The sequence below is a fragment of the Rhinolophus sinicus genome, chromosome 16, assembly GCF_057876585.1.
Source record: "Rhinolophus sinicus isolate RSI-liver-muscle chromosome 16, RSI-T2T, whole genome shotgun sequence".
NCBI classification, from domain to species: domain Eukaryota; kingdom Metazoa; phylum Chordata; class Mammalia; order Chiroptera; family Rhinolophidae; genus Rhinolophus; species Rhinolophus sinicus.
Genome location: NC_142516.1, coordinates 184,869,064 through 184,883,918, shown reverse-complemented (window position 1 = coordinate 184,883,918; position 14,855 = coordinate 184,869,064). Strand labels below are relative to the sequence as shown.

The 14,855-nt window shown below is 39.0% G+C and overlaps 1 protein-coding gene across 7 annotated transcripts in view; it reads right to left on the bottom strand.

Annotated features, from left to right (window-relative positions):
* Window positions 1–14,855, bottom strand: part of DGKH (diacylglycerol kinase eta) — a 165,872-nt gene that overhangs the window by 49,447 nt on the left and 101,570 nt on the right. For all 7 annotated transcript variants that reach the window (XM_074329334.2, XM_074329332.2, XM_074329336.2 and 4 more), the window contains 7 exons: window positions 13,876–13,982; window positions 13,105–13,230; window positions 10,477–10,579; window positions 9,188–9,347; window positions 7,538–7,646; window positions 7,269–7,408; window positions 3,940–4,024 (listed from right to left, as the gene is read on the bottom strand). In XM_074329334.2, the coding sequence (XP_074185435.2) occupies window positions 3,940–4,024; window positions 7,269–7,408; window positions 7,538–7,646; window positions 9,188–9,347; window positions 10,477–10,579; window positions 13,105–13,230; window positions 13,876–13,982 (830 nt within the window). The remainder of the gene's footprint in view (window positions 1–3,939; window positions 4,025–7,268; window positions 7,409–7,537; window positions 7,647–9,187; window positions 9,348–10,476; window positions 10,580–13,104; window positions 13,231–13,875; window positions 13,983–14,855) is intronic.

Sequence of the window (14,855 nt, the reverse complement as noted above, 5' to 3'; positions counted from 1 at the left end):
ACCCACAGCTGATGAAGAGCAGACACGCTAGGGACCAGTCTGAGGACGCTGGGCCGTTCCCACCACACCGCCCCCTCCTCCGCAAGTCTTGGTCTTTGCTTAACTGCACTGGTAAATAGAAATTCCATCATTTCTCAAGTGTATCATTATAACAGCCTCCTTCTGGGGCTTCCTGTATCTCTCCTGCTCCTTTTCAAACCATTCTCCACTTCACAACACAGTGGTGTTTTGGCTTTTTTCTAAACACAAATCCGATCCTGCTACATCTCTGCTTCACGATGTCTGAGTGGATCCCTCCTGCATCCGCATCACGTCCAAACCCTTCCGCTAGCGCACAAGACCTGCCAGGATTCCCGTCTCCGTGATCCGAACACTCCTTTCGTGTTCTGTCCCGTCTGTCGCTGCTCTCCCCTGGCACGGCACGTCCTAGCACGACAGCACGACCTGCCGTGCCCCCCCCACCCCCACCCCCACCACAGTCCTTGCTGTCGCTCTCTATGTCACGCCCCTTTCAATTAATTGGCTGGTCCCCACGCCTCTTTCTGTGCTAAAAATCGAGCTGAGTCCGGGCTTCCTCGGTAAAGATTTCACTGAACTTGCCAGGCCAGGAACCCTCTCTGGCGCACCCATTATACCCGGAAAACAGCCTAAACGTTGACCATTCCCTTGTCTGTCCTTCTCACTAGACCAGATTCCAAAACTCTGAGTTCACCGCATTCTTAACGTCTTCACAATTTTGTCACAGGGCTCCTAGGCCGAAAGAAATACCTAACAGTAGTTAACGCCAAACAACGTAATGAATATTTGTGTTCCAACAACTTAATAACCATCTGAAAAATAATATACATACATCAAAATTTTAAAAATCTAATTTCGTTCTTAAATTACTAGCTGTAAGCCTGTGGGCACTGTACTCGTCTCAAACCTTGGAATCAGACGGGACAGTGGTAACTCATTTCCTAATCCACACACGGTTTTGTGTGGTGGTTGCTTTTTGCCACAGCAACTACTGAAAACCCAGCTTCACAAAAATATGATGTCATCAAAAGGAATGTAGAGCAACCTAATGTTTAAACTGTGCACTAGTTCAAACCGGAAGTTTGCGCGGCCTCCAACAGAAAACATTACCACGTTTTCTTTGAAGTTTAAAAATACCTCCTGGTAGCCCTCTGGGTTCACTGTGGTGCCCGGAGGTGCCCTGACACACAGCTTGGGAACCACTGCTCTAAGCTGACTGAAGCTAGAGGGTACGTGTTCCATTGCCAGTCCCAGGTACTGATAGGCATTTAATATTGTTCAAGGAATAAAAGCAAGAATAAAGTTGCAACTTCTTGGCATGCTATTACCAGGCAGCTAGAAAACAGACAGTACTGAGCAAAGGTTACTTTGATTATTCTATCAGAGTAAATTTGAAAATAAACCAATAAGAAGAATTCTGTTTGCAGACACCAGGCTATTCTCCTCTGCTTTCAGGGAGACGACTGAGCTGCAGCTCACACCTTCTCTTTGGTTACCCTGGCATTCATAAAAAGCATCTGTCGACTTACTAGACTTGTACGATTGGGGTATGATACCGAAGGGACCAAACATATGACTCCTGCATCAAAGGCTTTAGATCCAGTTGAAAACCAGCAGGAATCTGGCTTCCAAGAAACAGGCAAGGCCAGAGGGCTTTGATGCCAAGACTCCCATTGCTCCAAAGGGTTTGGTATTGAGATCAAAAATTAACAATACGAATTTTTTTATTAACTGCCTATTTTGTGCCAGTCATCAAGCCAGATGACCATGTAACGGTGAGTAGTACACATGGCCTGATTGCTGTCGTACGGCAGCACCAAGGTGATGGAAGGTGAAGGGGCTATGGGACTACTGACCTCGAGGACTCCGGAGATGAGGGGTGGCTGCTTGGAGCAGGTGACACCCACGCCAAGACCCATGGTGGGAACAGGAGCGAGCTAACAAGCATGATGTCAGAGGAGGAATCCATATTTATTCGCAAGGGTTAGAGGACAGAACGTGATGGCATGGGGACTGCACATTAAATGTAAACAATGAACTTTCTAATACTGAGTACTAGATAACGGAATCATTGTTAACTGAAGGAAATCATGAAACCACTAATTTTACAATGTTTAAAAAGTACAACAGCAAATAGAATTATTTAATTATGGCCGTTAGGAATTATTCAATACAACTGTCTCAATTCCTTAAGCTCTGTAATTCTAAGATGCCAGGAGAATGCTAATAGTCAGTAAGATAATCAACCACCTTTTGTGTCTTTTTAAGGAAAACTAGAAAAATAAAAACGATTTCACAATCTGCATAAGGGAATCCAAAATGAATGTCTTATCTAAAAAATATATATAAACTGGAAAATTAGGTTGAGGCTAAGAAGGAATGTTCAGGTTACTCTTACTGCAGTTTTTCAAGGTGTGAACGTCACACGGTGGCTGGTCAGTGACGTAGAATACTGATTTAACCTGTAATCTCATGGTATTCTATCCCTCTGTCATGAAATGTTTTGATAAGAAACCAAAATAAATGAGGTTTCATTCAAAACTCTTTTATACTAAAAAAAAATAAGTTTCTTCCATGTAGCTACAATTGTACCTCATTTAGTGACCATAAGTGATAAAAGCAAATTGTCCGCCTTTATTTTATATGCCAGAAAACAAACTTCTCCAAAGTAGAGGAAAAGAATTCCCCCTTTTGTTTCCTTGAAGAGAAAATTAATAACATTTACAAAAATATTATTAAGAAAAACAGACTGGTTCCTATAAAAACATGTATTGTGTTTACGGTGGAATAAAATAATAATGTAAATAAAAATGCTACTGGAAATAAAAGTTAATATATTAATCTTTAATAGTAATTATTTCTGGGTGGCAGGACGGTAAGTATGGTTTTTATTTTCTTTTTCATATATTTTTGTATTTTTAAATTTCCCAGAAGAAGTTTTTGCTACCTTTGTATCAGAAAAAGGTTTTCAAAATACAGTGAGCTTCTTTAAGGGGTAGCCCCACACTTCTAGTTATCATTCCTTAGTTTTGACATGATAGTAATTTTCTTAATGACAAAACAAAGATTTCAACTGTAAAACAAGCAGATGAATTTTCCTCAAGGGAAAAGTAAGCTATCACAGATCAAATGGTCTTAGTGAGTCAGAGAATAATCCTTTGAAAATGAGGTTCTGTTTTAAATCTCCAGTGCTTTGTGGTTTAATCAGAATGCTGAATCTTTAAGAACGTCTACAAACTGTCGTTATTAATGGCCTGTAGAAGGGATGGAATGAAGTGCGTTGGTGCTCTTCCTCTGCTTTATCTTGACTGACAGGCTCAACCTGGAGACCTGTCCTGATGCACCCTCAACAGAGCAGGCAAAACAGGGAGAGAGAAGTTATATAACATCCTGGCCATGAGTACTGGTGTGTTTGCACGTTGCTTAAGGGAGCTGGGCTAACCTCTAAGAATCCAACAGGTGCCGTTGGCCAAAGCAGAAGATGAGTAAAAGGTAACAGGAAGCTGGCCTTCCCTGGAGCCCTGGTGCTAAGAGGAAGCAGGCAGGTGGAATATCCAGGAACTAGTAGAGGCGGGAGAAAGGGGATTTGCATGCCTGATGCTTTACATACACTCACACACTCACTACCTCATTTAATCCTCATGCCACAGTAGCCTCCCTCTACAGAAGTAATGGATGCCCATGAAGGTGAGTGATGGGGCTGAATTCACACTCTCAGAGTGCTGGTCACGGCAGGGCTCTAACCCAGATCAGAGTTCTTTCCTCCCGGGAAGAGGACCAGAAGTAGTCCTTGAGACCACACCCCAAATAATAAACCATGAAATTAAGTAAACATACTACTGTATCATATGTTTCCTTATTTGTTCAAGACAGTCACCCCCATTTTCCAATGGTAAATAGGTAAAAGGGTTAAAGTCTTACATAAACTCCTTCAGATGCTTCTGGAGGTTCTGGAAGAAGAGAAGCCTTTGGTGGCAATTTGAGTTCATAGGTCATTATACTCCACCTGAAGAGAGAAAAATCTTTGGTCTAAAATTGCTTTAAAAATTAATAAACTGATTTTATTCTCATCTCATAACATACATATGCACACATATTTATGAATTATGGTTTACTGTATCTAAAACAACCAAAATGGAAAAGAGACAGAATTTTGGTAATCTCATAAAATCTGAGTTCCTAAATTATGATTTCCGTATCTAATCAATTCTCTGACTAGCGACTTCCAGACGTTTCAAGGCCATGACCCACAATAAGAAACACACACATCTAACCACACTTCCCCTTCTTCACCGCGTGCAATGCATTCCGACTTCTCTTTGATTTTTTCTGTTTCACTTTTGAACTAATGCTCACTGCAGTTTACTAACTAGATGATACAAGTTACTAATGGGTCACAGCCCAAAGTTCTAAAACAATGTTGAAGATTAAATAAATGCATACTACCTATGAAAAAATAAATCGTTCTCCATGTCACAACCCGTCTTGCCAAGTCAGTTTAGACATACATGAAATGAAAATCAGCTAAATATCCCTCCTTAAATTAAGGAAGAAAGTAAGCATGGGATTGAGAGGAAAGTATTAATAGAAATAATACATAATTAAAGCAAATTTATCTAAATTAGCTATAAATGTTAATTTCAAACCAAACATTGAATCATTTGGTGTTAGAGAAACGCAATCAACTCCAGGTAAATCCAGTCTTTTATCTAAAACAATAATTTCAAAATCTGGGAAGAACAATTGGGTAGGGATATTATTATTGTCAGGAACAGGATGTGAAGTAAAGATTTTATAAAGACACAAGCATAATGAAAGCAGTACTGGAACACACAAATTTTAAGAAAAGCATATCACAGCTGAAGTCAGTGATGGAACCTACAGGAAAATCCCCAAATTATCATCAATATTTAAACAGAGCCCAGTGTATCATTCAGATTACTCTTTGCATCAGAAATCCAAAAACCGAGAAAAACCTCTAAAAGACATAGGTTATAGATTAGGATGTATAAACTGAATAGTTACTTATAGCTACTATTCAACTCTTGACATGAATACACTATAAACAAATATATATTTGAGCAAGAGATATTGAACGTCTCAAAGTGACAGACAGTATTTCAGGGCCTGGAAATGCAATAGTGAATAAGACTTCCCTAGTGAAGCTTATATTTTAGCTCAGAAAACAGATATAATACAAGCAACACAAAATAATTCAATACCCAAATAGAGAAAACTACCCCAAATAGAGGAAACACGAAAGGCAAGTTCCTCGTAGCTAGAAATACTCCTGTGGTCAAAGGACAGCTAAGGAAATGGGAATGTCTTAAGTTCTTAGCACCTTCCATGCTGCACCTCCTCCCTTGCTAGGAAGTGACTGGGGCTGCAGAAACAGGAGAAAGTGGCAGTAGGAGTCAGGAAAGGGGGCATGTTGGCACCAGCTAAACAGAATTACAAGCCAGCAGATAAGGACCCATCCGATGCACACGTGCACTAAAGAGAAGAGAGGACGATACAATGTTGAGGAAAGACCCTGGGAACTGGAGTGTGGATTTCCGTTTAGAGCACCAGCCCCACCACTAATTAGATATGTGACACTGAGAAGATAAACCCCACCGCTGAGCCGTGTCATTTGTAAAATGGAGATTATAATAGCGGCTATCTTTAAGTGTGTAGTGATGGTTAAATGGGATGATACTTTATCTAGTAAAGCTACTACAAGTGCCAGGCAGACAAAAATATTATCACTTTTTCACCTGCCCTTTACAAACAGTATTCTTAAATTAGTAAAGAAAACATAGAAACAACATACTCTTCTGTTTCTAATAATGGTCTTTTTTAGGTTGAGAAAACCTGATAGTTTTTGTATCCCCCCGTTTTTTTCTTCCTGTGTGTTTTTCAGGTCTGTATTAAGGAATTTCACCACAGTGGTGCTGTTTCTCTGCTCACCACCTGGAGAAGTTAATTTTTATAACACATGATGCAAAAGCACACACTCAGGGTAGAGGAAACGCCTAGCAGCATTTCCTAGGATGAAACAAGAGTGTGGTATTTAAATGTGCAATAAAAACCCACTTAAAATACCCTGCATGGTTTGGGGAGCACAGAATTGGGCAGTTGTCTGCGGAACCACCTCCAGGCCCTTTTAAAGATTGGAGGTTGGATCCACTTTGCACCCAAACTACTGGGTTATACCTCTCACCTTGTAAGTCATATACATGTCTAACCACTATGCTGTACATTTGAAACTAATATAATATTAAATGTCGACTGTAATTAAAATTTAAAGAAAAAAAGAGTTTGGGATAAATGTAGATAAATGCTCTACAGCCCAGCATTCTTTTTTAAATATTCTGTCAGCAAAAGAATAAGCCATCACAACATTACCTTATGACAGGCAAGGTTACAATTAATTAGGTTATAGCTCATTTGAGAGTAATTACATTTTAGATTGGTGGCTCCCTGATGAGATTCTGTTATTTTCGGGAAGAGTTTCACAGACGGCTAATCCTATCAAAGTTGTTTTGATTCATGCTCACAAGTTTGTAATGATATTTTGACATTTGTCTTCTCTTATGGGGGTGGGGAGGTTACAGCTTACTGTGTCTTATTTTCCCTGTACCCAAATTCTACATACCCCCTCCATAATACTCAGGGTACACACAATGGGATTTCTTTTTTATACGTGGGGCACTTAGAGAGAAAGCAGTGAAGAGCTGTGACCAAGGACAGCATCACCACAGTGACAGTTCCTTCATAGGAAGCTATTTTCTTAATACTTCCCTGTTCCTGGGAAAAAAATTGGTTTTTCAGTATTTAGTTCTCTGTTGGTACCATTCATTCTTAATATGTATAATTAAGAAGAGATATTCTAACAAACCTGACGTTTATAGGTCTCTTTTAGCTTTAGTGAAACCACAAGATGATACTCATCGAAAGCTGCCCTCCCCAAATTAACTATTTAAGCTTTCTTCTGACCCGAACAGCAATGAAAGGCAGTTAGTATCGACATAGCCTTTTCTTGTTAAAAATAACAGGTTCACTAGACTAGGTTTCTCAGTTTTTGTTCCACTTCATTCACTCACTCAAAAAAGATACTTATTGAGTATCTGTTCTGGGCGGGGCTCTGTCCAAGGCCGCAGGGGTGGGAGAGAGGACAAGTGGCTTCCACTCAGTGACGTTTACATCGTCAAAACCTGATTTCAGTGTGTCATTTTCAAACCAGGTTTAGGAGAAGAGTTCACGTTTACCTGTCCAACATTTTGGTGCTGGCTCGTTCCAGCTTCTCTAGTATCTGTGGGAGTTGGGTGTCGTCATCGTAGGAGCCTCCCCAGCCCAGGACCCGGGCAAGGTCGTTTCCTGTCCCCAACGGCAATACGCCCAGCTGACACTGAAAGACAGCACAACAGGCGGACCTCAGACAGGTGGCGCAATAGGGGCTACCACAGTTCCCCCCGTTTCTGGTCAGCAGGTTAGCAGACAGTCCTGCTAGCTAGCAACGAGAAGAATCAGTACTTGCCTGTTTATTCAAGTTGAGCTTGTCAATTTCAGACAACACCCAACCTACACTTCCATCTCCTCCACAAACAAGAATCCGGAAATTGTCAAACTTCTGGAATAATCTTAAACTGAAAGTAAAAAGTATTTTAGTGTAATATCCATCAATCAAATTCACTTTCCCCCACCCCTTTGTTATTCTGTATTTATCGGTATTCATGTCTAGGTTAAATGTAAGAACGCTTACAAGTTAATTATCCTATAAGATTCATTTGTGTGTAATTTTAACTCAAGAAAACCTCTTAATCATAAATGGGAAAGTGGACTGCAAGTATGAATGGAGATAAAATTGGAAGGAAAGGGAAGTGAGAAATGAGACAACAAAAAAGCAGCAGAAGGATCCAGGAAAGAGAATGAACGGGAAATGATACAAGATGGTGAAAGTAGTGGTTTTCTTCTCCTCTTATTACAGGGCTATGTTGTTTCCTGGAGCAGATGACAGACCAGAGAGGGGAACGCGGGCACTGATGGGACAGTGGAGGCAGCTCCTAAAGAGACCCACCAAGTCGTGCCAAGGGACCACTTTTAAGACCCCGGCAGCTGCTTCTCCTCCTCTTCTACTGCCACTCCATCTTTTTACTCTGCCTTCCTTCATCTCCACTTTTGACACATCCCACCTCCTGAATGTGCCTTTGTATACCTCCAGTAGTGTGGCAAATCTAAAAAATATGTTATAGAGACAATCCCGAAGTTTCGCAAAGGGAGTTCCTTGGAATCTTAGAGAATGGGTAGGGAAAAATGAATGTCAAGGATAGAAGATATTGGAACTGTGAAGGATTATAAAACAGATGTACTGCAAAGGGAGACAAAGCTAACCAGTCACGTAAGAGACAAAGGTGAGGAGAAAGACCACATGAGGAAATGCCAGGACCCACATGAAAAATACCCATTCCTACTTTTGTGTTCATGTTGTCAGGTGACAGTGGAGCCCTAGAGAAAAGCTGACTTGGCATAAGTAAGTCAGAGAGAGATTGTAGGGCTCTGGTTCAAATGACACAGTATCACCCCTTCAACAAAAATTCTACAAATACACTAAAAAAGTATTAAAAGTGCCTCAAGGCATATATTTTCTCACTGAAAATACTATGTATTTCTTTTTCTGATTTTTTGTTATATGACAGTGCAGAAAGCTGAAACAAACAATCAACAAAAGCATTTCTTTGCCATTTATATGAAATCCTTGAAGAACTGGCCCGAGACCCATGATAATATCTGTGCTTTGGTTAAATAATTGATTGTTTGCATTGTACATAAATTAAGGCTAGCCTGCCATGCAAATCATTTTCTAAAGTTATTTTGCATTTCTATATTCACACAAGTTTATTTTTCTTAGAGCTAAGCACGCTGTGAGTGCTTGTTTGATGCAAGAGATAGTCGAAAATATTTTCTCAACAAATTTTGGAGTTTTCAGCACATAAAGAAGTTATACAATATCAAAAAGGTTGTGTCAAAATTTATAATTAGAACTTTAACAAAGGGAGGAGTGGGAAGACCAACACAGAATTGTCTAGATGAATCTACAATTTTCATGAACTTAAAAGCCAGACAGACAGACATATTTCATGCTCAGTGCTACATTTCATTTAAATGAGATTTATCAATAATCAATTACCCTAAATAGGGACCTCCATTCATTAAATCAAACACCTGAGCCGGATTTAGTAACTGTTTAAATCGACGAAGGAACTTTACGCCTTGATTATCTCCACTCTTAGAATTGACAAAAACCAATAGAGGACTAACACAGAATGAAAATGTTGCTCTACAAAAACCTGTAAAAACAAAACAAAACACAGGACAAAATCAGTTAAGTACAGCTTTCTCAAACTATTAACAAAAATTCAGAGAAAAGGAGAGAGATTGATAAAAAATAAAGACCTCTGTTCATATTTAACGATAAGTTACAATTTAGCTCCCCAAATGGAGATAGGTTTATTATTTACATACTAAGAATATAGAACTTAGCATTTAAAATATGCTTTCTAATGAAAACTCATACCAAAGATGGTAAAAGTATTCATCACAGGTAACGAGAGATAGACCACCTGCCTTAACACTTAATTGTAAGAAAAACCAATTGCAGTCAATACATTCTCATTTGTCAAAGAATTCATGTGTTCATATTCAGCATTATAAAATATTTTAACTGCTCCTTGATGAAGCCCAAGCAAATACTTTAAAATTTATAATAAACAACAAAACCTTGATGTATCAGGGCTTGGGGGCTGGGGGCTCTTAATAGCACAGTTTTAAAAAAAAAATCACATTTTTGAGGCTATCCTTATATCTATGAGATACATTGGCATAATTTATATAAAAGTTTGAAAATCATAAGGTACGTTATCAATGCGAAATATTAATATATGGTAAAAGCCTTTCGTAATATGGTTTGCTTAGAAGGAAGATATTCCTTCCAAAACCAGTGCTGTGAACAGGTCCCTCAGTGCTTACAACTAAGTTGTAAGATTCTGGAAAAAATTGATAAACTTATAGCGATATAAAGTCCTGCAATGAAACTACAGGAAAACAGATTTCTAAATAAGAGCTATGCTAACAGGAAGTTTCAATTATGGAGGGGAAAAAAAACACTTATAAAAAAATTAACCTTTCTGGATTGCATTTCAGTATAGAATAATGATCTTATTTTATTTGCTGAAATGTAAAGTCTAAAAGTCTTACACACAGAAATTCCACCAATGTGTTAAAAACTATGTTAGACTTTAATTTTAAAATGCTTTTTAAAAAATTAAATGTACAGTTCAGCAATTTAAATGGAATCATTAGGTAAAAACCGACAAGAACAACCAGTTACAGCTCTATTTATTCCAGGGAAATAAATGTCCATGTGAACGTTCACTATACCAGGAATATACATACTTACACGACTGTACTGCTACCTACCGTCAGAATCGGTGCTGTTTAGTGCAATGGGAGGTATGATAGACACTTTACATTGGCCAAGTGGACACACAGGATGATACAAATCCTTGCAGGCAGTGTGTACCTAATAACAGACAAATAAACTTTTAAGAATCATAAAAACAAATCAACATTTAGTTACGTCATAAACTGTATCTAAGGAAAGGGTAACTGACAATCAACTGCATCACGAAACGTTCAGTAACTCATACATTATTTTAATGGCACGATACGTATGCTCGTAGAAATGGTCTGACTACTTTAGAGATGGGTATCTGATGGGGTCTGTGTAGCCTATTTGCACGACTGTCTCAGGCAAGGAGCAGACAGTGAATGAATGCCTGAGAGAGGAAGAGAAGAGAAAGGAGTGCAGAGGAGGGAAGGAGAGAGGAAGGAGAGAAGCTAACGCGTTTGCATCGACATCATAATCCACTAAAAAAAACAAAACTGATGACATCTGCCTTAGAAAATTCTTATAGAATTTAATGAAAATAAATAAAATCTGTTATGTGTCTGCTCTTTCTGTAATGATCCTACGTATGTCCTCACCTCCAGAACCTTTAAATGTTTTAACTAGTAAAAGCAGACACTTCCTAAAACACTTATTTAATATGGCGTTATTCCATTAGTCCTTTTAGAAATCTGGCATATTAATTAAACATTTATCCAAAGTTTTGAGAAAATAACTGAAATTTAATAGTGATTCTTGTCCTGCTGGTGACCTACTTTTGGAGAGTTTCTCAATATGATTTATAATAATTAACAATCCAAAATAGATTGTAGAAAAACAAGCATTCAGATAGGAATAAAAAACATGAGAATGATTGAGCAAAACTGAAAAATATAACAATGTTAAATAAGAAAAGTAGAAGATATAATTGTATCTTCACTATTTTTACAAAAAAGGTAAAACTATGCCCAGAGAGCAGGCAATAGCTGGACAAATTCGATGCTAACACATTAGGGTTGTGGAACTGCAGCTTGGTCTTGTTTTGTTTTTAACTAGATGACTGTGTTTCGACACTAAATATTCTGCTGTTAGAAATTCATATTTTAAAGGCAACATAAAATGTAAATAGATAAACGACAGTGGATAGGAAGAAGAAACTAAGAGGGATATAAAAAGGCGAGAGGGGCTCAGAAACCGCATGTCTAACTGACACTGGGTGGGGCAGGAATGATTTCATAATAAAGTGACATTTAAGGTTGCCAGGAAAACAGTGAAAAGATATTCCAGAATGCCCCCTTCTATAATTTGTAATAATATTTCTATTTGTGAAAAATTTTAAAGGTGGGGGTGAGTAGAGTGAGCAAGTAAAAAATCATAATTTACTCCAACTGCTAAAGTTAGTAACGTTTAAAACTACTGACTAAATACAAGTAGAAACCTAGATATTGCAGGTAAAGACAACTTAAATGAAACCTTTCTAAAATACTTCATCACACACAATCTGCTTTCTCTTTAAAAAGCTACAAAAGAACAGCTGAAATTCTCAATGTAGAGAATTAGACTTCAGTAAATGTAGACTAAAAAGATAGCAGTAAGTGCATACATCGCTGGTTGTCCCCCAAAAAAGAAAGCTTAGGTGGGATGAAAATTTAAATCTAGTTTAGGGAGCACTCCTTTAAAATAAGGAATGGCAAAAGAGGGTTTTAGGGGTTGGGTTTGCACCAAAACTCCAAAGAGAGAGACTCTGTATTGCATTAAATAGGATAAGAGGAATAAAAAATAACACCTCTGGTTAATAAAAGTGGCAACAGATGAAGAATAACAAATGCATGAGGACGAGAATCATGTTAGATTTCAAAGTGAAAAGGAAATACAGATGACCCATCAGGGCTGACAAAAATATTACAGGACGTATTTTCCTCTGTGGCCTATGGAATCAATCTCATGAAATCAACACGTCACACTCACATCTCTTACATTTGCTGATCTACACCATACTAACTAAAAGCAATAGTTTTGCCACCTTTTTTGGAGGTGGGGGAACTAACATCCAAGACTCAAAACAAGAGAAACAAATCAGCCCAATGCAAGGTAATCACTGTCGTAGTTGGACAGCACCCCGGGGGGCTAAGACAAGCCTGCACAGCTTTTGCCCCCTCACCCCGTTATCCTTCAGCCCCCACGCCACGTTTGGTTGGAGTGGGCTGAGTGCCCCTCTGCATACCGAGTGGCCCACATGCAGTCTTGCACTTGCCAGACAGTTTTAAAATAGTTACTCAAATGCCGAGTACAGCACACGACTACTGGACTCGGCATTCTGTCTGTCAGAGAACACGCAAGGGATTGAACCAAAATTATATTTTGCATGTCAGTCAGAATTTGGTGGCCTTCTCTATGCAACAGGTAGGAAAACAGGCCTGAAAATAGCAAACTGCTGCATGTGACTAAAGCATAATGAAAAACAATAAAGCTGTGGGAAAGGAGGTCTTTAGACAAAGGAAATAGGTAACAAGGATAAATAGCACAAAAAGTGTATCTGAAAAGTGACCAGACGGCAAGTAGGACACCTGGAAAAAGATGAACATTACCACGGGTGTGGGTGCCACCAGGCTCTGAGATGAAAACAATATGAACGGAAGCTGATTGTAAAGGGCTCTCACCATCGTTTTACACCAGAGGCATTTCCAATCTTGCAGACGGAGGACGCTGCCGCACGTTTTGTCACAGACAGCACATTTGGCGCTCACGGGCAAGTTGCCCTCCAGCCACTGGTGAGGCATAGCCACCTGTGCAGTAGGAACAAAGGACGGTCAGATTAAAGACGGTGGAGGACACCACCCTGACCCCAGGGAAGGTACAGTTATTTCTTACTCTATGGAATCAATAATAGGTATCATTCATGGCATTCACTCATTTACCCTACGTTTACTGAGCAGCTACTATGCCCCAAGCACTGCGGAGATACAAAGATAAGATGAAATCCCTGCCCTTCAGGATCTGTAGTCTCCCTGACACGAGAAAGACACGGAAAGGCATTATCACAGTGATCAGAAGTGTATCAGAGATCTGCATGCAAGCTGCGATGCAGGCAAGGTTTTGAGGGGCGGAGGACACTAATGAGAAGAGGCCCCAAAAGCTGAAAGTAAACATCAGACCAAAGCCTAAAAGAACATCTTAGCTTGTGGGGTGAGGGTCTGCAACAGCAGCTCAGCATGACCCTCCTAAGCCGTATTCATATTTCCCTCCAAATTCAAGAGCTGAAGGAACCTATGGAGGATCTAATTGAAAATAAAAACTCGTAATTAGCCAACTTCTTCCATTTAAGACTAATAGTAAATACTCCTGCTTAACTCGCTGCCATTATTTTCCACTGGGCAGAAAATAAGAGAGCGGAGGTGCTCGGAGGAGCTCAGAGATGGAACAGGCCTTACTCCATCCTCGTCTTCTATGATGTCCTTCCCAACGGAGGCCAGTGTCGTCCACTTGCAGTTATTTGTTGCCCTCACTGCACACCTTTTGTGAGCCTTGAATTTACACACTAAAAAAACAAAACAAAAGGAAACCATTTCTAAATGAATGTGTACTTCTGGACCAGTGATAAGAGGAAATCACAGCATGACATTTTAAAAGGGGCGATAGAGAGAAGACAATATTTTAAAAAGTTTAAATTACTTTCAACAATAGTGATGGCATTCTATAAAGCAAATATGGCTATGTATCTATGGAGCACTTTTATAAAGCTATAGATTGCTACTTAGAGAGATTCTACTTAGTCATGAAAGAAAAAGAGAAAGGAAATAAATACAAAAGAATTTAGTTCTTGAGGACAAAGCGACAACATACACACAGAGACAGAAAGAGACAGAGAGAGGGAAAGAGAGAGAGAAATAAAGTTCACTAAGACAGACTGTAACAGCCTATTTCTTAATCTGAGCACTGATTACATAAACGTGTTTTACTTGTGAAAAATCCAACAAGTTGTACCCTTCTGAGACTTAAAATAAAAAGCTTCAGAATACCATTAAGATAAAGAACAAGAAAATTCAAAGGAGTTTTAAACTGCAAGTATGTCAAGAAACTATGCATCATGGGAAACAGGCTGATAAGGGTCACAAAGATGGCAGAATCCTTTGAAAGTACTATGTTGGGATGACTACGTTATAATGTAGAGGAATGAAATGATGAAGTGATGGTCCCACTACATGCGTCACTAATGCTCCCCAGCCAAAGTATCATAAAGGAACCTATGGAAAAAAAAAAAAAAAGAGGCAGTGAAAACTATAAGACATCAATGAAAGAAACTGAAGAAAACAGAAATAAATGAAAAGATATTCTGTGCTGATGGAGTAGAAGAAATAATATTGTTAAAATGTTTATACTACCCAAAGCAATCTAGAGATTCAACGCAATG